The 19,896-nt window shown below is 45.4% G+C and overlaps 1 protein-coding gene across 1 annotated transcript in view; it reads left to right on the forward strand.

The window, feature by feature from the left end:
* Positions 1-11,256: 11,256 nt before the first annotated feature.
* Positions 11,257-19,896, forward strand: part of SMU1 (SMU1 DNA replication regulator and spliceosomal factor) — a gene marked incomplete at both ends in the record, with an annotated part of 36,674 nt that continues 28,034 nt past the window's right edge. Inside the window, 2 exons of the mRNA XM_080709645.1 lie at positions 11,257-11,282; positions 18,535-18,745. Coding sequence (XP_080565771.1) covers positions 11,257-11,282; positions 18,535-18,745 — 237 coding nt within the window. The remainder of the gene's footprint in view (positions 11,283-18,534; positions 18,746-19,896) is intronic.

Here is a 19,896-nt window from a genome sequence, read left to right on the forward strand (position 1 = left end):
CAATCCCAGTACTTTGAGGCTGAGACAGGAGGATTGCGGTTCTCAGACAGCCTCAGCTACATAATAAGGCCCTTTCCAACTCAGTGAGACGCTATTTCAAAATAAAAAAAAATAACAACAAAACGTGTAGCTTGGAGGTAGAATGTCTCTGGGTTTCATCCCCAGTACCACAAAAAAAAAAAAAAAAAAGGAAAGAAAAAGAAACCCAGATATTATTCTTGGTAACTGTCTAAGTCTCTTGCTGTTGCGTTCTTTTCTCTGCAGCCTGACTTTTTTCTAATTCCCAGTCAAATAATAAAAAGTGACTGCCCAAGGCACATGCCTGTAATCCCAATACTTGAGAGGCTGAGATAAGAGGATCATAAGTTTGAGGCTAGCTTCAGCACCTTAGCGAGATCCTGTTTCAAAATAAAAGATAGCTGGGCATGGTGGGGCACTCTTGAAATCCCAGCATTTGGGAGGCTGAGACAGTAGGGTCAAGTTTCTCAGACATCCTCAACTATTTAGTGAGGCCCTTTGCAATTCAATGAGACCCTGTTTCAAAATAATTAAAAAAAAAAAAATAGGGCCGAGGGTGTAGCTCAGAGTAGGATGCCCCTGGGTTCCACTCCCAGTATTGGGGGGAAAAAAAAGATAAAAAGGGTCAGGCTGGTGGTGTAGCTCAGAGGTAGAACACCCCTGAGTTCAATCACCAGAACCACTGGAATATCCTTGTGGGAAAAGTACAAGAAGCTGCTGGGGCTGTTGTGACCGGCCCCAAGGATTCTGTTTGCACAGATCCCAGATCAAAGGTGTGCTAAGGGAATCTTGTGCAGTCCACAAGTGCTAACAAGTCGTGATGTGGGGAACTGGCCTCCCATCTGGGCCCTGCTGTGCGCACAAACACTTTCTGTGTAAATAAAGGAAAGACTAGCTGCATACTTTGTTGTGGCTTTGGGTCAAAGAAGCTGTATTGGAAGCCCGGAGTGGTGGCGCACGCTTGTAATCCCAGCATTAGGGAGGCTGAGACAGGAGGATCCAGGTTCGTGACCAGCCTCAGCTACTTAGGGAGGCCCTTTGCAACTCAGTGAGACCCTGTTTCAAAATTAAGAATAAAGCTAGGCGTGGTGGCACATGCTTGTAATCTCCGCGCTTGGAAGATGAAGACAGTAAGAGACCCTGTTTCCAAATAAAAAATATAAAATAGGTTTGGGAATGTAGCCTGGAGGTAGAAAGCCCCTGGGTTCCATCCCCAGTACCACCAAAAAAAAAAAAAAAAAAAAAAAGAGCTGGGGTGTAGCTCGGAGGTAGAATGCCCCTGGGTTCCATCCCCAGCACCCCCTCCCCAAAAAAGAAGAAGCTGTTTTGGCCAGTGGAACACATGCAGGAATTCAGGTGGTCAAAAGAAAGTGGAGGCCGAACGTGGTGGCGCACACTTGTAATCCCAGAGTTTGGGAGGTTGAGACAGGAATCACACAGGTTCGAAGCCAGCCTCAGCTACTCAGTGAGGCTCTCAGCAACTTAGTGAGACCCTGTTTCCAAAAAAATATAAAATAGGTCTGGGAATATAGCCCGGAGGAAGAAAAGCCCCTGGATTCCACCTCAGGTACCACAAAACAAACAAATATACAAACAAAAAAAACCAAAGTGGAGGGCAAGGGGCAGTGGCACACACCTGTAATCCCAGTACTTGGGAGGCTGACACAGGATGATCACAGGTTTGAAGCCAGTCTCAGAAACTTAATGAGACCCTCAGCCACTTAGCAAGACCCTGTTTCAAAAAAAGGGAGTGGGGCTGTGGGTCTAGCTTGGAGGTAGAATGTCCCTGGGTTCAACCCCCAGTAATGACAACAACAAGGAACAATTGGAAGACCACAGAAGACCAACCAGCCATCACCAGGTGGCACTTGAGCAGGGGATGAGCTCATATTTATTTATTTTTTACTTACTTATTTACTTTTGTGGTACTGGGGATTAAACCCAGAGATATTCTACCTTCAAGCTACATTCCCCAGTCCTATTTCTCCTCCTCCTCCTCCTCCTCCTCCTCCTCCTCCTCCTCCTCCTCCTCCTCTTTCTCCTCCTCCTTCTTCTTTTGGTGGTACTGGGGATGGGACTCAGGGGCATTGTACCTCTAAGCTACACCCCCAGCCCTATTTTTCATTCTTTATTTTGAAACAGGGTCTCACTGAGTCGCTGAGAGCCTCACTAAGTAGCTGAGGCTGGCTTCGAACCTGTACGATCCTCCTGTCTCAGCCTCCCAAACTCTGGGATTACAAGTGTATGCCACCACGCCCGGCAGGGCCTTCATATTTAGGGTGGGTGTGGTGGCACATGCTTATAATCCCAGTACTTGGGAGGCTGAGACAGGAGGATCTCGCAGGTTCAAAGCCAGCCTCAGCTACTGAGGCTCTCAGCAATTTAGTGAGACCCTGTTTCCAAAATAAAATATAAATGGGTCTGGGAGTATAGTCCAGAGGTAGAAAGCCTCTGGGTTCCACCCCCAGTACCACCAAAAAAAAAAAAAAAAAAAACCCAAAACTGTTCTGTATTCAAAAACTTGAGTAACTTATTTTCATGTTACTCCACTACATCCCTCTGATGTAGTGCTTTAATTTCTGTCCTTTCTGCCTTTGTAACAATAACACTGCTTAAGCTTACAGCGGAAAAGTTCTGGCTATTCTTTTCTACAAATAGCTAAGAACAAGAACCCACAGCTACATTTCACACTGGCACAGTTCTGTTGTGCCACCGTAACAGCTTTTGGCGCCCAACAATGTCGGGCACCGTAACAATAGACACTGCAGTTCAGGCCCTGTCCAAGCATGATGCCTTCGGGCTAAAAGTATTCTCTGTGTCCCAAGTCAGTCCCAGGTCCTTGCCTTCCTTGGCAGGCTTTTCTCCTGCTTTCCTCCAGTCCTATGGGCCTGATACCTCTCTCTGCTCGGCTAGTCCATGAAGGAGAGCGTCAGCAGTCATGAATTCAGGCATTGGTCAAAGAAGGCAGCAAAGGGACTGGAGTTGGTGTAATTTGCAAGCCCAGGCCCCCTCACCGTGAGATGTGGGTGGGGCCTTCTGTTCCTCCGTCTTCTTTCCTGCCTGTGGGGGAGACTCTTCAGTCCCTGCCTCCAGCCCCACAGAGCAGAACACGCAGTTGTTTTTCTGGCTCCCTCCTCCTCCTGGCCAGGTGAGCAGGGACTGAATTGCATGTGGCCCCGCCCACTCCACTCCCCTGGCGGGGTGATGGCTTCATCTTGACAAAACTAATGTGCTACTCCTTGGCCTGTGTAGCTGCAGAAGTGGGACGGGCTTCTAGGGAAGGTTTTGTCCCTGGTAAATATAGACCCATGAGGAGAAACTCCCCCTTTGACCTTGGGGTCAGGGACACACTGCAGTCTGCTGGGAAGAGGCTTGTTCTTTAGGAGTTACAGGAAAGCTTGTTCTTTTCTGGGTCGGAACAGATGGCTTTCAACCATGAAGGTATGCAAAAAAAGTTGAGGGTCCTTGGTTAGGGATGATGCTGGGATTCCTACTCTGAGATGGAAATTGGGGGTTAAAAAAGAGAAGGTTGGCTGAAGGTGTTGGTGCACATCTATAATCCCAGCAACTAGGGAGGCTGAGGGAGGAGAATCACAAGTCTGGTTCAGTCTGGGCAATTTAGAAAGACCCTAGTGCCAGGTGTGGTGGCGCATGTTTGTAACCCCCCCCCCCCCCCACACACACACCGCTTGGGAGGCAAAGACAGGAGGATCGCGCAGGTTTGAAGCCAGCCTCCCTGGCTTAGGAGACCCTGTTTCCAAGTAAAAATATTAAATATAGGTCTGGGAGTGAGCCCGGAGGTAGAAGGGTTTCCAGGAACCCCAGTACCACCAATAAATAAATAAATAAATAAATAAGCCGGGCATGGTGGCACACGCTGTAATCCCAGCATTTGGGAGACTGAGACAGGAGGATCACGGTTCGCGGACAGCCTTAGCTACTTAGTGAGGCCCTCCGCAACTCAGTGAGACTGTTTCAAAATAAAGAATAAAAAATTGGGCAGGGAGTATAGCTTGGAGGTCAAATGCCTCTGGGTTCCATCCCCAGACCCACAAATAAATAAATAAATAAATCAGAAAGTCCCTGATTTAAAATAAAAATAAAAAGCAGCTGGGTGTGTTGGTGCATGCCTGTAATCCCAGTACTTGGGAAGCTGAGACAAGAGGATCACAGGTTTAAGGCCAGCCTCAGCAATTTAGTGAGGCCCTCAGCAACTTAGCAAGATCTATTTCAAAATTAAAAATAAAATAAGGGCCGGGTGTAGTGGTGCACGCTTGTAATCCCAGCACTTAGGAGGCTGAAACAAGAGGATCGCGCAGGTTTGAAGTCAGCCTCAGCTACTCAGTGAGGCTCTCAGCAACTTAGTGAGACCCTGTTTCCAAATAAAGTATAAAATAGGTTTGGGAGTATAGCCTGGAGTTAGAAAAGCACCTGGGTTCCACCCCCAGTACCACACCATACATACATACATACATACATACATACATACATACATACATAAAAATAGGGCTCCCGGGCATGGTGGCGCACACTTGTAATCTCATCATTCAGGAGGCAGAAACCAGAGGATCGCGGTTCGCAACAGCCTCAGCTACTCAGCGCAGCCCTTCGCAACTCAGTGAGACCCTGTTTCAAAAAATAAAAATACTAATGCCGGGCGTGGTGGCGCACCTTTGTAATCCCTGCACTTGGGAGGCTGAGACAGGAGGATCCCACAGGTTCGAAGCCAGCCTCAGCTACTTAGTGAGGCTCTCAGCACCTTAGTAAGACCCTGTTCCCTGTTTCCAAATAAAGTATAAAATAGGTCTGGGAGTATAGCCCAGAAGTAGAAAGCCTCTGAGTTCACCCCCCAGTACCACCAAAAATAAATAAATAAATAAACTAAAAAATAGGGCTGGGGTGTAGCTCAGAGGTACAATGCCCCTGGGTTCCATCCCCAGCACTGCAAAATAAATAAATAAATTAATTAATTAATTAATAAAGCCGAGAGTGAAGCTTGGAGGTAGAATGCTTCTGGGTTCAATCCCCAGTACCATCCAAACAAACAAATGAACAGTTTGAGATATAACTGTGTTAGAGTGTTTGCCTCAGCCGGGCGTGGTGGCGCATGCTTGTAATTCCTGCGCTTGGGAGGCTGAGACAGGAGGATCGCAGAGGTAGGCTGAGACAGGAGGATCGCAGAGGTTCGAAGCCAGCCTCAGCTACTTAGTGAGGCTCTCAGCAACTTAGTGAGACCCTGTTTCCAAATAAAATATAAAATAGGTCTGGGAGTATAGTCCGGAAGTAGAAAGCCTCTGGGTTCCACCCCCAGTACCACCAAAAAAAAAAAAAAAAAAAATAGAGTGTTTGCCCAGTATGTGTGAGGCACTGTGTTCAACTCCCAGTTGACAAAGGAAAAAAAAAAAAAAAAAAAAAGGAGCTGGTTAAGTTGGAAAGTTTTCTAAGTCATATCCTGCCACAAGAAAGTAGAATTGCGTGTTAATTTTTATTTGGTCTTTGTCTTATCGTGCTAGGTGAGATTGGTCTTGTTTAGCAGCATGTAAAGCCAACCTTTCACCCCACTCTGGCAGTCAAATATTGACCCTGCCTTCTACTTCCTTTGTTCTTAAGACCAAGCATCTCTCCCCTGCACTTCTCGTCCTCAATAACCACTTGTGCTATCTGGAGGCTGGATTTACAGTGGTAGTTTTCCTGTGGCTAGCCTGCCCTCTGCTGGATCACGGAGCTGATACGTGGGTACCGGGAAAGGACAGCTTTCCGTACCGGAAAGGGGAGGGCGCGATCAGGATTTCCTCAGGGCCACTCTAGGCGGTTTGTTCTCTAGTAATGGTGTCCAGGAGGCTGTGACCCAGCCTTTCATACCATCGGATGAGAAGATTCCTGGGGAATACAACTGCTTGGTTTAGAGATTAGAAGTTGTCTGTGTGGTTGGCCGGGCGTGGTGACGCACGCTTGTAATCCCCGCGCTTGGGAGACTGAGACAGGAGGATCGCGCAGGTTCGTAAGCCAGCCTTAGCTACTTAGTGAGGCGCTCAGCAATTTAGTGAGATCACCCTGTTTCCAAATAAAATATAAAATGGGTCTGGGAGTATAGCCCGGAAGCAGAAAGCCTCTGGGTTCCACTCCTAGGACCAAAAAAAAAGAAGTTGTCTGTGTGGTTGGGCGTGGTGGCACACGCTTGTAATCCCAATACTTGGGAGGCTGAGACAGAGGATGATTGTAGGTTCACAGCTAGCCTCACTAATTTAGTAAAACCCTGTTTCAAAATAAAAAAGAAAGAGCTGGGCATGGTGGCGCATACATGTCATCTCAGCATTTGGGAGGCTGAGACAGGATTGTGGTTCTCAGCCTCAAGTACATAGTGAGGCCATTTGCAACTCAATGAGATCCTGTTTCAAAATAAAAAATACAAAGCCGGGCATGGTGGCGAATGCTTGTAATCCCAGCATTTGGGAGGCTGAGACTGGAAGATTGCCGTTAATGGCTAACCTCAGCTATTTAGTGAGGCTCTCTGCAATTTAGTGAGACCCTGTTTCAAAATAAAGAATAAAAAATAGGATAGGGGGTGTAGCTCGGAGGTAGACTGCCCCTGGGTTCTACCCCCAGTATGGCTAATAATAATAATAATAATAATAATAATAATAAAGTAAAAAATAAAAAAAATAGGGCTGGGGGTGCTGCTCTGGGCGGTTAAATCCTCGGTACTGCAAAAATAAATAAATGAATAAAAAATAAATAGGGCTGGAGGTGTAGCTCAGAGGTAGAAAGCCCCTGGGTTCAATCACCAGTAATACACACACAGAGAGAGACACACACCACACATATACACGGAAATCTGTGTGTGCTTGTGCCTGTTTGAAATTCTTTATCCGTATATGGATGGTGAGATGTGAAAGAGAGACTTCAGTTGTCTGGTGTTAAAAACAAAATAATTGGCAAAGTTTATCAACTTGCTACGAAGGGATCCACAAGGGAACAAAAGCTTATGCTTTGGGTATGGACAGGTCATTGAAATGTGCTGTATCATAGGGATACTTATATGAAATTAGTTTATATATGCAATTGGGGTAAAGGGTCTTTCCCTAATTAGGTAAAGATTGTAGTTTCAGGGCTGGGGATGTGCCTGAGTGGCAAAACACCTGCTTAGTATGTGTGAGACCCTGGGTTTTATTCCCAGCACCATCCTTCCCCAAAAAGTGCAGTTTCATTACATATAATAACAAAACACTATAATCCACTTTGTCACTGCATAGGAAACATGGGTAAAGAAGGCTGGGGCATTGTCTGTCAACCAGAGGTTGCATCATCTGGATGCAGTGGTGCATGCCTGTAATCCTGGCTACTGAGGAGGATCCCAAGTTTGAGGCCAGCCTCTACAATTTAGCAAGACTCTATCTCAAAATAAGTGGTAGATCGACTCTGGGTTTAATTTCCAGTAAAACACACACACTCCCCTTCCCCTCCGTCTAAGAAGCAAAGGATTAGGATACATCTGTGGCTACCAACAATATATGATAAAGTTTCATTTCTCAAGGATGGTGTTTGAAAGGTTTGAGCCACTGCCCCGCAGGGGGCGGGGCCTGAAGCTAGGAGGCGGAGCCCTGTAATTCCTAGAGGAGACCACGCCCCTGGATAGAAGAGAAGCCTGATAGAGGCCCGCTTTCCCCCACTAGCCCCCCCCCCCCCCGCTGGCCCGTGGGAGCTGGTGGCCGACTCCCCACGAATAAAGGCATCCATACCACCTATAATGGATTTCCGTGTGTATCTGTGCGCCGTATCTGTGCGCCGCATTTTATTTTTTACAGTGTTGACTCTCTGACTGATGGGGATGCATAAACCACCCGCACAGCAGCAAGTAGCAATTTATGACTTGCAATAGGCTACTAGGCACGAGGGGTTTCCTTCAACAGCAACAAGGCAGACGGGATGCAGTTTCTGTTCCCAAACCCACAGTTACACCCTCCTACTCTCCACTAGCTTTTTTTACTTAGGGCAAATATTTTGCCTCTAACATCAGAATGATTTGGGATTGAGTTTTCTATATAAATTAATTTTTCAGACAACTGCTATTTGTATTGATAAGTACTATAACTCTTCTTGATTCTTTTTTTTCTTTTTGGTGCTGGGGATCGAACACAGGGCCTTGCATATTGCATAATAAGCGCTTGCTCTGCCTCTCTCTGAACTATACTTCCAAACAATGCCGCTGCCCTCCTCCTCCTCCTCCTCCTCCTCCTCCTCCTCCTCCTCCTCCTCCTCTTCCTCCTCTTCCTCCTCCTCTTCCTTCTCCTCTTTCTCCTCCTCCTCTTCCTCCTTCTTCTCTTCCCCTTCTCTTCTTGTTTTTTCTTTCTGTGGTGCTTGGGGATGAACCCATGGGCATTCTACTTCTGAGCTACATCCCCAGCTCTATTGTATTTTTTATTTGGAAACAAGGTTTCACTAAATAGTTGAGAACCTCACTAGATTGCTGAGGCTGACTTGGAACCTGTGATCCTTCTGTCTCGGCCTCCCAAATACTGGGATTATAGGCATGCACCACTACACCCAGCCAAACCTTTCTTCAAGTACTGGGATTATAGGTGTGTGTGCCACCACACCCAGCTTTACTGAATCTTTCAAAAAAATATTTTAAAGCTGGGCATGGTGGTGCAGGCATTAGGGAGGCTGAGACTGGAGGATCACGGTTCATGGACAGCCTCAGCTACTTAGCTTGCTAATTGCAGAGGACAGTCTCTGCAATTTAGCAACATCCTGTTTCAAAATAAAGAATAAAAAATAGGGTAGGAGGCCGGGCGTGGTGGCGCACGCATGTAATCCCTGCGCTTGGGAGGCAGAAGCCAGCCGCGCTGGTTTAAGAGACCCTGTTTCCAAATAAAATGTATAAAATAGGTATGGGAGCGTAGCCCGGAGGTAGAAGGGTTTCCAGGAACCCCAGTACCACCAATAAATAAATAAATAAAATAGGGTAGGGGGTGTAGCTCAGAGGTAGAATGCCCCTGGGTTCCATCCTCAGACCCCCCAAAATTATTTTTATTATATGTTCATAAAAAAAGTCATAAGCAGGACAGTTCTGGCAACCTAATGATACCCCATTTCAAAAGAAAAATTAACAGCCGGGCATGGTGGGCTTGTAATCCCAGCATTTGGGAGGCTGAGACTGGAGGATTGCGGTTTGCGGACAGCCTTGGCTATTTAGTGAGGCCCTCTGCAACTCAGTGAGAACCAGTTTCAAAATAAAGAATAAAAAATAGGGCAGGCGGTGTAGCTCAGAGGTTGAATGCCCCTGGGTTCCACCCCCAGACCCGCAAAAAAAAAAAAAAAAAAAAAAAAAATTAAACTGGGCGTGATGGCACTGGCTTGTAATCCCAGCATTTGAGAGGCTAAGATTGGAGGTTTGTGGTTAGGAGACAGCCTCAGTTACTTAGTGAGGTCCTTTGCAACTCAGTGAGACCCTGTTTCAAAATAAAGAATAAAAATAGGGCTGGGAGTATAAGTCAGAGGTAGAATGCCCCTGGGTTCCATCCCCAGTACTGCAATAAATAAATAAATAAATAAATAAATAAATAATTGCACAAATAACTAAATAAATGAAAGAAAAGAAAAAAAAATAAAAACAAAGGGGATGAGGGTATACCTCCAAGGTAGAATTCTCCTGGGTTCAATCCTTAGTAACACACACATGCATGCATGCATGCACACACAAACACACACACAGTTTTTAATGATGCAGAAAATGAGAATAAATAATAGTCCAAATCCCAGATGATCTTTATTCCAAATAGCCTTTATGGATACATACAAAGAGGAGAGGATAGGTAGGTAGATAGAGGGAACAGTTTCACGGCACTTTTTCTGAAAATCTTGAGGTGATATATATATTTAATGGTATTGGTTTTTGAACCCAGAGGTATTCTACCTCTGAGCTACACTCCCAGCCCTATTTTATTTTTTTATTTTGTGGTTCTGGGGATGAAATCCAGGGGCCTTCTACCTCTGAGCTACACCTCCAGACCCATTTTATGTTTTATTTGGAAACAGGGTCTCACTAAGTTGCCTGCAGCCTCACTAAGCTGGCACTTAAGCTGTCACTAAGCAGGTTTGAGCCTGGCTTCGAACCTGCGCAATTCTCCTGTCTCAGTGTCCCAAGTATTGGGATTACAAGCGTGTGCCACCAAACCCAGCTCCCCAACCCTATTTTATTTTGAAACAGAGTTTCTTTAAACTGTGGAAGTCCTTAGGAGGTTTGCATAGGTTGGCTGCAAAACTTGTGATCCTCCGTCTCCACCTCTGAAGTACTAGGATTACAGGCATGCTGCTCCCAGTTTTAAGAAATGAGTGAGTGAAGCTGGGCATGGTGGCACATGCTTGTAATTCCAGTACCTGGGAGGCTGAGACAGAAGGATCGCAGGTTCGTGACCAGCCTCAGCTACTTAGTGAGGCCTGCTACAACTTAGTGAGACCTTGTTTCAAAATAAAGAATAAAAAATAGAGCTGGGGTTGTAGTTTGAAGGTTTCTAGAATGACCCTCGGTTCAATTCCTAATACTGCAAATAAATAAATAAATAAATAAATAAATGAGGTTTTTTGTTTTGTTTTTGATGCTACAGATTGAATCCAGGAGCATTCTACTCCTGAGCTATATTTTTTTGTTTGAAAACAAAGTCTCACTAAGTTGCTGAGGCTAGCCGAGAACCTGTAATCCTCCTGTCAGCCTCCCAAGTACTGAGATTACAAGTGTGTGCCACCACGCCCGGGTTAAAAAAAATATTTTAGAGTATAGGTAGCTGGGCGTGGTGCTACACACTTGTAATCCCTTTATTTGGCAGTCTGAAAAGGGAGGATCGCAGGTTTGCGGCCAGCCTCAGCTACTTAATGATCCCCTCTGCAAACTTAGAGAGACCGTTTCCAAATAAAGGATAAAAAATAGAGCTGGGGGTATAGCTCGGAGGTAGAAATGCCCCTGGGTTCAATCTCCAGTACCGAAATATGACACTTGAAGGAATACCGAAGGATTCTCCCCTAGCCAGGCTTCCAGAAGCGGCCCCGCCCCGCGCACTCCACGCCCCGCCCCACGCCCCGCCCCCCACGTCCCGCCCCCACGCCCCTGTGCGTCCCGCCTCCGGGCGGACGTCGCTCACCGAGCGGAAGTGACGCAAAGCGGCCGCCGGAGGTGTCGTCGGTGAGCGGCGCGACGGGGCCTGCGAGGGGAGTGGGACCTGCGCCCGGAGAGTGGCCGCTATGTCGATCGAAATCGAGTCTTCCGAGTGAGTCTTGCGAGGACGGGCATTCGCGGCGCGGCGGGGCGGAGGCTCGCGGAGTGGGGTGGGGGCGCTCGGCGGAGGCGTCCGAGGGACGAGGGAACCGAGGGCCATTTCCTTGCCTCCAAAGAGCATTCTTGGATCCAGGTGCTTCCGAGCTGGGCCCACCAGAAAGGGGCGGCTCTCGAACTGAAGCCCAGAGCCCAGCCGAGGCGGCGCGGGGCCCGGAAGCCCCCTTCGCAGACCTTTGCTCTGCGTGGCGCGCATCGCCCAGTGTTGTCAGCGTTGGCCGCTAGGCTCTATAAGCCCAGGGCCCGGCTCCTCCTTGCAGTCCCAGTGCCTAGCACACCGAAGAGGCTCAGTTACTGCCTACGACCAGCTACGGGCCCGGTCTGGGGCTGAATTTTGGTTTGCATGCTCTGTGTTGCCACAAAGCAGAGACAGATGAAATCTGGGGATTGGGCCAGCCGGTGGGAGGGGAAGCAGGGAGGAAATGCTGAGTGACTTAAAGTCAGTAATGGACTTTGAGGACTCTGCTTTCCACCTGTCCTTGCCAACAGTTTTTTTTTTTTTGTACTGGAGATTGAATCCAGGGGCATTTACCTTTGAGCGCACCCCCCCCCATCCATTTTTATTTTTGTCTTTTGTGATACTGGGAACTGAACCCAGAAGCATTCTACTTCTGAACTACACCCTCAGCCCTATTTTATTTTTATTTTGAAACAGGGTCTTCCTAGGTTGATGAGAATGTTAACTACTTGCTGAGGCCGTCCTCAAATCTTCCTTCCAAGTTCTGGGATTACAGATGTGTACCACTGCGCTCAACATTTTTTTTTTTTTTTTTCGGTACTGGGGATGGAACCAAGGGGCATTCTACCTCCGAGCTACACCCCCTGCTCTATTTTTTATTCTTTAATTTGAAACAGGGTCTCACTATGTTGCTGAGGGCCTCAGTAAGTAGCTGAAGCTGTCTGCGAACCACGGCCCTCCCGTCTGAGCCTCCCAAATGCTGGGATTACAAGCATGGCAAAAATATTTTAAAAATCATCACTAGCTGAGGCGTCCGAACCGTGATCCTCTCTAGTCTCAGCTTCCTGAATGCTGGGATTACAAGCGTGCGCTATCACGCCTGGCTCAACATTTTTATTTATTTATTTATTTATTTATTTATTTTATGTATGTATGTATGTATGTATGTATGTGTTTTTTTTTTTTTTTTTTTTTTGGTGGTACTGGGGGTGGAACCCAGAGGCTTCCTACTTCCGGGCTATACTCCCAGACCTATTTTATATTTTATTTGGAAACAGGGTCTCACTAAGTTGCTGAGAGCCTCACTAAGTCGCTGAGGCTGGCTTCCAACCTGCGCAATCCTCCTGTCTCAGCCTCCCAAGCGCGAGGATTACAAGCGTGCGCCACCACGCCTGGCTTTGTATGTGTTTATTTATTGGTCCTGGAGATGAAATCCAGGGGCATTCTGCCTCTAGGCTACACTCCCAGACCTATCTTATACTTTATTTGGAAACAAGGTCTCACTAAAGTTGCTGAGAGCCTCACTAAGTACCTGAGGCTGGCTTCGAACCCGTGCGATCCTCCTGTCTCAGCCTCCCAAGTGCGGGGATTACAAGTGTGTGCCACCACGCCCGGCTTTAGTTTTTTTTTTTTAATTTTTAATTTTTAATTTTATTTATTTTATTTTATTTTATTTTTGCGGGTCTGGGGATGGAACCCAGGGGCATTCGACCTCCGAACTACACCCGCTGCCCTATTTTATTATTCTTTATTTTTTGAAACCGGGTCTCACTGAGTTGCAGAGGGCCTCACTAAGTAGCTGAGGCTGTCTGCGAACCGTGATCCTCCAGTCTCAGCCTCCCGAATGCTGGGATTACAAGCGTGTGCCACCACGCCTGGCTAGTTTTGTTTTTTTTTTAATCAGGGTCTCACTAGGTTGCTGAGTCTCACTGAGTTGCTGAGATTGGCCTGGAACCTACAATCCTTCTGTCCCATCCTCCCAAGTACTCTGATTCTAGTCGTGGGCCACCATGCCCACCTCCTTGTCAACACATAATTAGCAAACGTAACATTTTGTGTTTTAAGTGTAAAGGAGGGAGAAGACATGTCCTGAAATCTGTCACAGGAAGGAGATAAGATTTATTCAATCATCAAATGTTGATGTTTACTCTTTGCTGTTCAAGATGCTGGAAATACAGTAGTGAACAAAACAAAAATCTCTGCCCTTGTAGAATGTCTTGATTGGGGGGAGGCACACAATAGACAAAAGCATAAATAGGGAGTATAACAGATGGTAGTAAATGTGGAGAAAATAAATCAGAGAAAGATAAAGAATGCTGGAGATTAAGATAACTAGTCATGGAAGGAGCTGGAAAAGCATTGGATGTTTTGGGGCCTGAATGACAGTTGTGATGGCTATTCTCCCTGATGTGAGGACCCTGTGGTAGCACCAGTGGCTACTGTATGTTCTTATTAGCAGTAGTACATGGTATTAATAGAGTACTTGCTATGCCGAACATGCAATGATTAGCACAGTCAACTCTTTTACCAACTGTTCGTGGTAACTTTGTGTGTGTGTGTGTGTGTGTGGTGGTGGTACTGGGATTTGAACCCAGGGGTGTTCTATCTCCGAGCTATACCCTCGTCCCTATTTACTTACTTACTTACTTACTTACTTACTTACTTACTTTATTTATTTATTTAGCGGTACTGGGGATGGAACCCAGGACCGTTGTACCTCCAGGCTACACTCTCAGCCCAATTTTTTATCCCTTTTTTTTTTTTTAATGTGTGTGGTACTGGGGATGGAACCCAGGAGCATTCTACCTCTGAGCTACACCTCCAGCCCAATTTTTTATTCTTTACTTTGAAACAGGGTCTCACTGAGTTGCAAAGGGCCTCACTAAGTTGCTGAGGCTGTCCTTGAACCATGATCCTCCTGTCTCAGCCTCCCAAATGCTGGGATTACAAGCATGTGCCACCATGCCTGGCTTGTCTTTTTTTCTAGTACTGAGGATTGAACCAAGGGACATTCTACCTCCGAGCTACACCCCAAGCTCTATTTTATTCTTTTTTGTGTGTGTGCATGTGGTACTGGGATACAACTCACGGGCATTCTACCTCTGAGCTGCACCCCCAGGTCTATTTTTTTTTTTTTTTTGGTGGTACTGGGGATGGAACCCTTTTATCTCTGGGCTACACTTCCAGACCCATTCTATGTTTTTTATTTGGAAACAGGGTCTCTTAAGCCAGCAAGGCTGGCTTTGAACCTGCGCAATCTTCCTGTCTCCGCCTCCCAAGCGCAGGGATTACAAGCGTGCACCACCATGCCTGGCCCCAGCTCTATTTTTTATTCTTTATTTTGAATCAGGGTCTCACTGAGTTGCAGAGGGCCTCACTAAGTAGTTGAGGCTGTCCATGAACCATGATCCTCCTGTCTCAGCCTCTCAAAAACTGGGATTACAAGCATGTGCCACCATGCCCGATCCTGTTGTATTCTTTATTTTAAAACAGGGTCTCACTAAGTTGCGGAGGGCCTGGGATCCTCCTGTCTCAGCCTCCCAGTACTGTGATTACAAGCATGTGCCACCACGCCTGGCTCTCTATCTATTTATCTATCTATTTATTTATTTATTTATTTATTTATTTATTTATTTATTTAGTAGTACTGGGGGTGGAACCCTGAGGCTTTCTACTTCTGGGCTATACTCCCAGACCCATTTCATATTTTATTTGGAAACGGTCTCATTAAGTTGCTGAGAGCCTCACTAAGTAGCTGAGGCTGGCTTTGAACCTGCACAATCCTCCTGTCTCAGCCTCCCAAGTGCGGGGATTACAAGCATGTGCCACCATGCCCAGCTATTTTTTTATTTTTTGAAACAGGGTCTCACTAAGTTGCTCAGGCTGGCCAGGAACCTGCAATCCTCCTATCTCAGCCCCCCCCCCCCCCGCACGCCTCCAAGTATGGGATTATAAGCATTTGCCATTATGCCCAACTATTTATTTATTTGTTTGTTTGTTTGTTTGTTTGTTTGTTTTCCAATACTGGGGATGAACCCAGGGGTATTCTACCGCTGAGCTATACCTCAGCCCTATTTTTTTTTTTTTTTTTTTTTTGCGGGTCTGGGGATGGAACCCAGGGGCATTTGACCTCCGAGCTACACCCCCTGCCCTATTTTTATTCTTTATTTTGAAACTGGGTCTCACTGAGTTGCAGAGGGCCTCACTAAGTAGCTGAGGCTGTCCGCGAACCGCGATCCTCCAGGTCTCAGCCTCCCAAATGCTGGGATTACAAGCGTGCGCCACCACGCCGGGCTTACCTCAGCCCTATTTTTTATTCTTTATTTTGAAACAGGGTATCACTGAGTTGCAGAGGGCCTCAATAAGTAGCTGAGGCTGCCTGAGAACCACAGTCCTCTTGTCTCAGCTTCCCACCATGCCTAGCTTCTCAGCAACTTTTTGAAACCCTTTTTCCAAATAAAAAAATAAGAAGGGCTGGGATACAAACACACACCAAAAAGAGAGCCACAATAATTTGAATCCTCATTTGTCCACTTTTATTTTTTGGTCACCTCCTCATCTGTAAATTGGGAATAATAGTAATACCTACTTTTTTATTTTGAAACAGGGTCTCACTAAGTTGTGGAGGGCCTCACTAAGTAGCTGAGGCTGGCCATGAACCTGCTATCCTCCCAAATACTGGGATTACAGGCGTGTACCATCATGTCTCCTGCCCTGTGTAATACCCACTTTAAAAAATTGATACAAGTGCTGGGCGTGGTGGCGCACGATTGTAATCCCAGCATTCGGGAGGCTGAGACTGGAGGATCGCGGTTCGCAGACAGCCTCAGCTACTTAGTGAGGCCCTCTGCAACTCAGTGAGACCCGGTTTCAAAAAATAAAGAATAATAAAATAGGGCAGCGGGTGTAGTTCGGAGGTCGAATGCCCCTGGGTTCCATCCCCAGACCCGCCCCCCCCCAAAAAAAATTGATACAATCTGGGCATGGTGGAGCATACTTTTAATCCCAGCATGTAGTAGGCTTAGACAGGAGGATTGTGCAGATTTGAAGCTAGCCTCAGCTACTTAGTGAGGCCCTTTGCAGTGAGACCCTGTTTCAAAATAAAGAATAAAAAATAGGGCTGGGATGTAGCTCATAGGTAGAATGCCCCTGGGTTCCAGTCCCAGTCCTGCAAATAAATAAATAAATAAATAAACAAAATTGATACATATTAATTATATAGAACAGTAGATTTCATCTTGACATACTCAAACCATACATGTAGCATAATTTGATTAGTTAATTCCCTAGTACCTCACCTTACCAGTGGGTTGTTTTGAGTAGTAAAAAAGTGTCTAAAATGCTTAGAATAGTACCAGTTACATAGTAGATACAGAATACTGAGTGAGCCAGTAATTTTAAAGAAAGAGAAGGAAAACAATGTATCACAGCATCTTTGAGTGGAAATTTCCCCTTTTCTGGGGACTGACGTATATTTTCAGCCCTTTTTATTTCTTTGAGGCAAAGTCTCACTAAATTGCCCAGGCTGGCCCTTGAACTTCATATCCTCTTTCCTCAGTCTCCCCCTTTGGAGTAGCTGGGATTACAGGCATGGGCCACCACACCTGACTTCAGTAAGTTTATACAGTCTATTCTTCATCGGGTATTATTAAGCCCAGGATCAAGAAGTTTTAACTGTAAGAAACTATAATTATAAATAAATAGAAAATAAGCTAGGTGTGGTGGTGTACATCTGCAATCCCAGTACTTGGGAGGCTGAGACAAGAGCATATCAGATTTGAGGCTAGCCTCAGCAATTTAGTCCCTATTTAAAAATAAAAAATGGGTTGGAGGTGTAGCTCAGAGATAGAATGCCCCTGGGTTCAATTTTTAGTACCAAAAAAAGTTATGAAACAGTTATAAATGCATTTTCTATCATCTGTTAACAGTGGTTGCTTATTCTTTCAATTTGTAGAAATCATTTAGGTCCTCTTTTCTTGGGAAATTGATTCCACAGTATTTCACTTGTCCTGGAAATTTGGTATTAAAAGCAGTAAGGATTGTTTTTGTGAAAGAGGAAGTATAAAATTTGGTAATGAAAGGAGGTCTTATTTTTGCAAATGAGGGAGCGCAGCTTTGATTTGCTTTTACATATGTCTGTGTTTATTTGTGTTTAGCAATCCCCATCAAGAAAATTCAAGTTCATTTGGGGTTTTGATTGCCATTTAAAAAATGGACCAAGTCATTCTAAAATCATTTAGATAGTTTTGTGTCAGTGACTAACACAGTTTTAAAATATTTCATGAGCTGGGGATGGTGGCACATACTTGTAATTTCAGTACTTGGGAGGCTGAGACACGAGGATCACAGGTTTCACAGGTTCACTGCCAGCCTCAGCTACTTAGTCCCTCCAAACTTAGTGAAACCTTGTTTATTAAAAAAAAAAAAAAAAAAAAAGAGCTGGGCTTGGTGGCTCATGCTTGTAATTCCAGCATTTGGGAGGCTGAGACAGGAGGATCGTGGTTCGTGGACAGCCTTAGCTACTTAGTGAGGCCCTCCGCAACTTAGTGAGACCCTGTTTCAAAAAGAAAGAATATTAAACAGGGAAGGGGGTGTAGCTCGGGGGTAGAATGCCCCTGGGTTCTATCCCCAGACCTGCAAAAAAAAATATATATAAAATAAATAAATAAATAAATAAATAAATAAATAGGACTGGGGGTGTAGCTTCGAGTTAGAATGCCTCTGGATTCAATCCCTGATACTATTTAAAAAAAACAAAACAAAACTGTGAGGTTAAGGCTGTGGCCCATTCTTAAAATACCAGTAAATTGGAAGGCTGAGGCAGAAAGATTTCAGGTTTGAGGCCAGCCTGGGCAACTTAGCAAGACCCTGTCTCAAAGAATAAAAAGCAAGAAAATTTTCATGAAAGCATATTGTAATACAGTCATAAAAATTACTAAGAAATTGGGCTCTGACCCAATTGGAACCAGTTCCCTTTCTGACTGTGAGATGTTGGGCAAATGATTTCTCCTCTCTAAGTTCTCCTATCTCTATGATTGGAGGTCCTTTGGAACTTAGAAACTGTGATCTTTGAGAAGTTTTACTCAAATGATAAATGCAAAGTAGGTAGTAAAATCAGGTAGCAAAAGCAGGATGATCAAGGAGGAGAAATAACTTGGGGTTGGGTATATTTGCTTTAGGCCTCTGGTGAGTGAAGATTTCTAAAGCTAAATGACTTGTTTTCTTTCAGTGTGATCCGTCTTATCATGCAGTACCTGAAGGAGAATAGTTTACATCGGGCATTGGCTACCTTACAAGAGGAAACTACTGTGTCTCTGAATACTGTGGACAGCATTGAGAGTTTTGTGGCTGACATTAACAGTGGCCATTGGGATACTGTTCTGCAGGCTATACAGTCTCTGAAATTGCCAGACAAAACCCTTATTGACCTCTATGAACAGGTAAGAGAGGCTGTGATGTTTATCCTCATGAGTTGTTGTATTGTGGGGCAGCCTCCCCCTGGGAAGCATCAGGGCAGAGGGTATAACCTGGAGCTACAAGGCCCCTGGTTCAATCCCCAGTACCACAAAAAAAAAAAAAAAAAAAAAAAAAAAAAAAAAAAGGAAAGGAAAAAAAAGAAAAAGACAGGGTCTCAGTAGGTTAATCAGAATCCTGCTAAGTTGCTAAGGCTGGTCTTGAACCTATGATTCTTCTGTGTCCTGGGATTACAGGTGTGTTTCATGACACCTGGCTTTTCTTTTTCTTTTTTTGGTACTGATAATTGAACCCAGCAGGTAACTGCTCTACACTGAGCTACATATCCACCACCACCACTCCACCACCCCTGTTTTTTTTTTTTTTTTAAAGAAAGAAAGGCAGACTGCCACGTGCAGCGCCAAATTTGGATGTGTCTGGAGTCTTGGAAGCTTGACTACTCTACGTTCTCCTACAAATGGACCTTGAGAGCTTGTTTTTTTTTTTTTTTTTTTTTTTTTGTGGGTCTGGGGATGGAACCCAGAGGCATTTGACCTCCAAGCTACAACTCCTGCCCAATTTTTTATTCTTTATTTTGAAACAGGGTCTCTGAGTTGCAGAGGGCCTCACTAAGTAGCTGAGGCTGTCTGCGAACTGTGATCCTCCTGTCTCAGCCTCCCGAATGCTGGGATTACAGCGTGTGCCACCACGCCCGGTGCCCCAACCCCTTTTTATTTTGAAACAGGTTCTCACTAAGTTGCTGAGGCTGGCCTTGAACCTGTGATTCTCCTGTCTCAGCCTCACAATTACTGGGATTATAGGCATGTGCCAGTGTTCCTGCCTGGGTTTTAGAAGTTCTAAGATAGGATCCTAGAAGAAAGATCAAATTATTTATTATAAAGCAAGATACTAAGAAAACAAAAAACAACTTATAGAACAAGAATCAATAAATTCTGGGTATACTGGGTCGCAGGTTCAGGTTCAGCCTCAGCAACCTAGCAATACCCTCAGCAACTTAGTGAGGCCCTGTTTCAAAATTAAAATAAAATATTGCTGGGGGGTATAGCTCAGAGGTAGAGGCCCCTGGGTTCCATCCCTAGTACCTAGGAAGGAAGGGAGGAAGAGTGGGATCCATAAG

Source organism: Muscardinus avellanarius, assembly GCF_963383645.1.
Source record: "Muscardinus avellanarius genome assembly, chromosome: 13".
NCBI classification, from domain to species: domain Eukaryota; kingdom Metazoa; phylum Chordata; class Mammalia; order Rodentia; family Gliridae; genus Muscardinus; species Muscardinus avellanarius.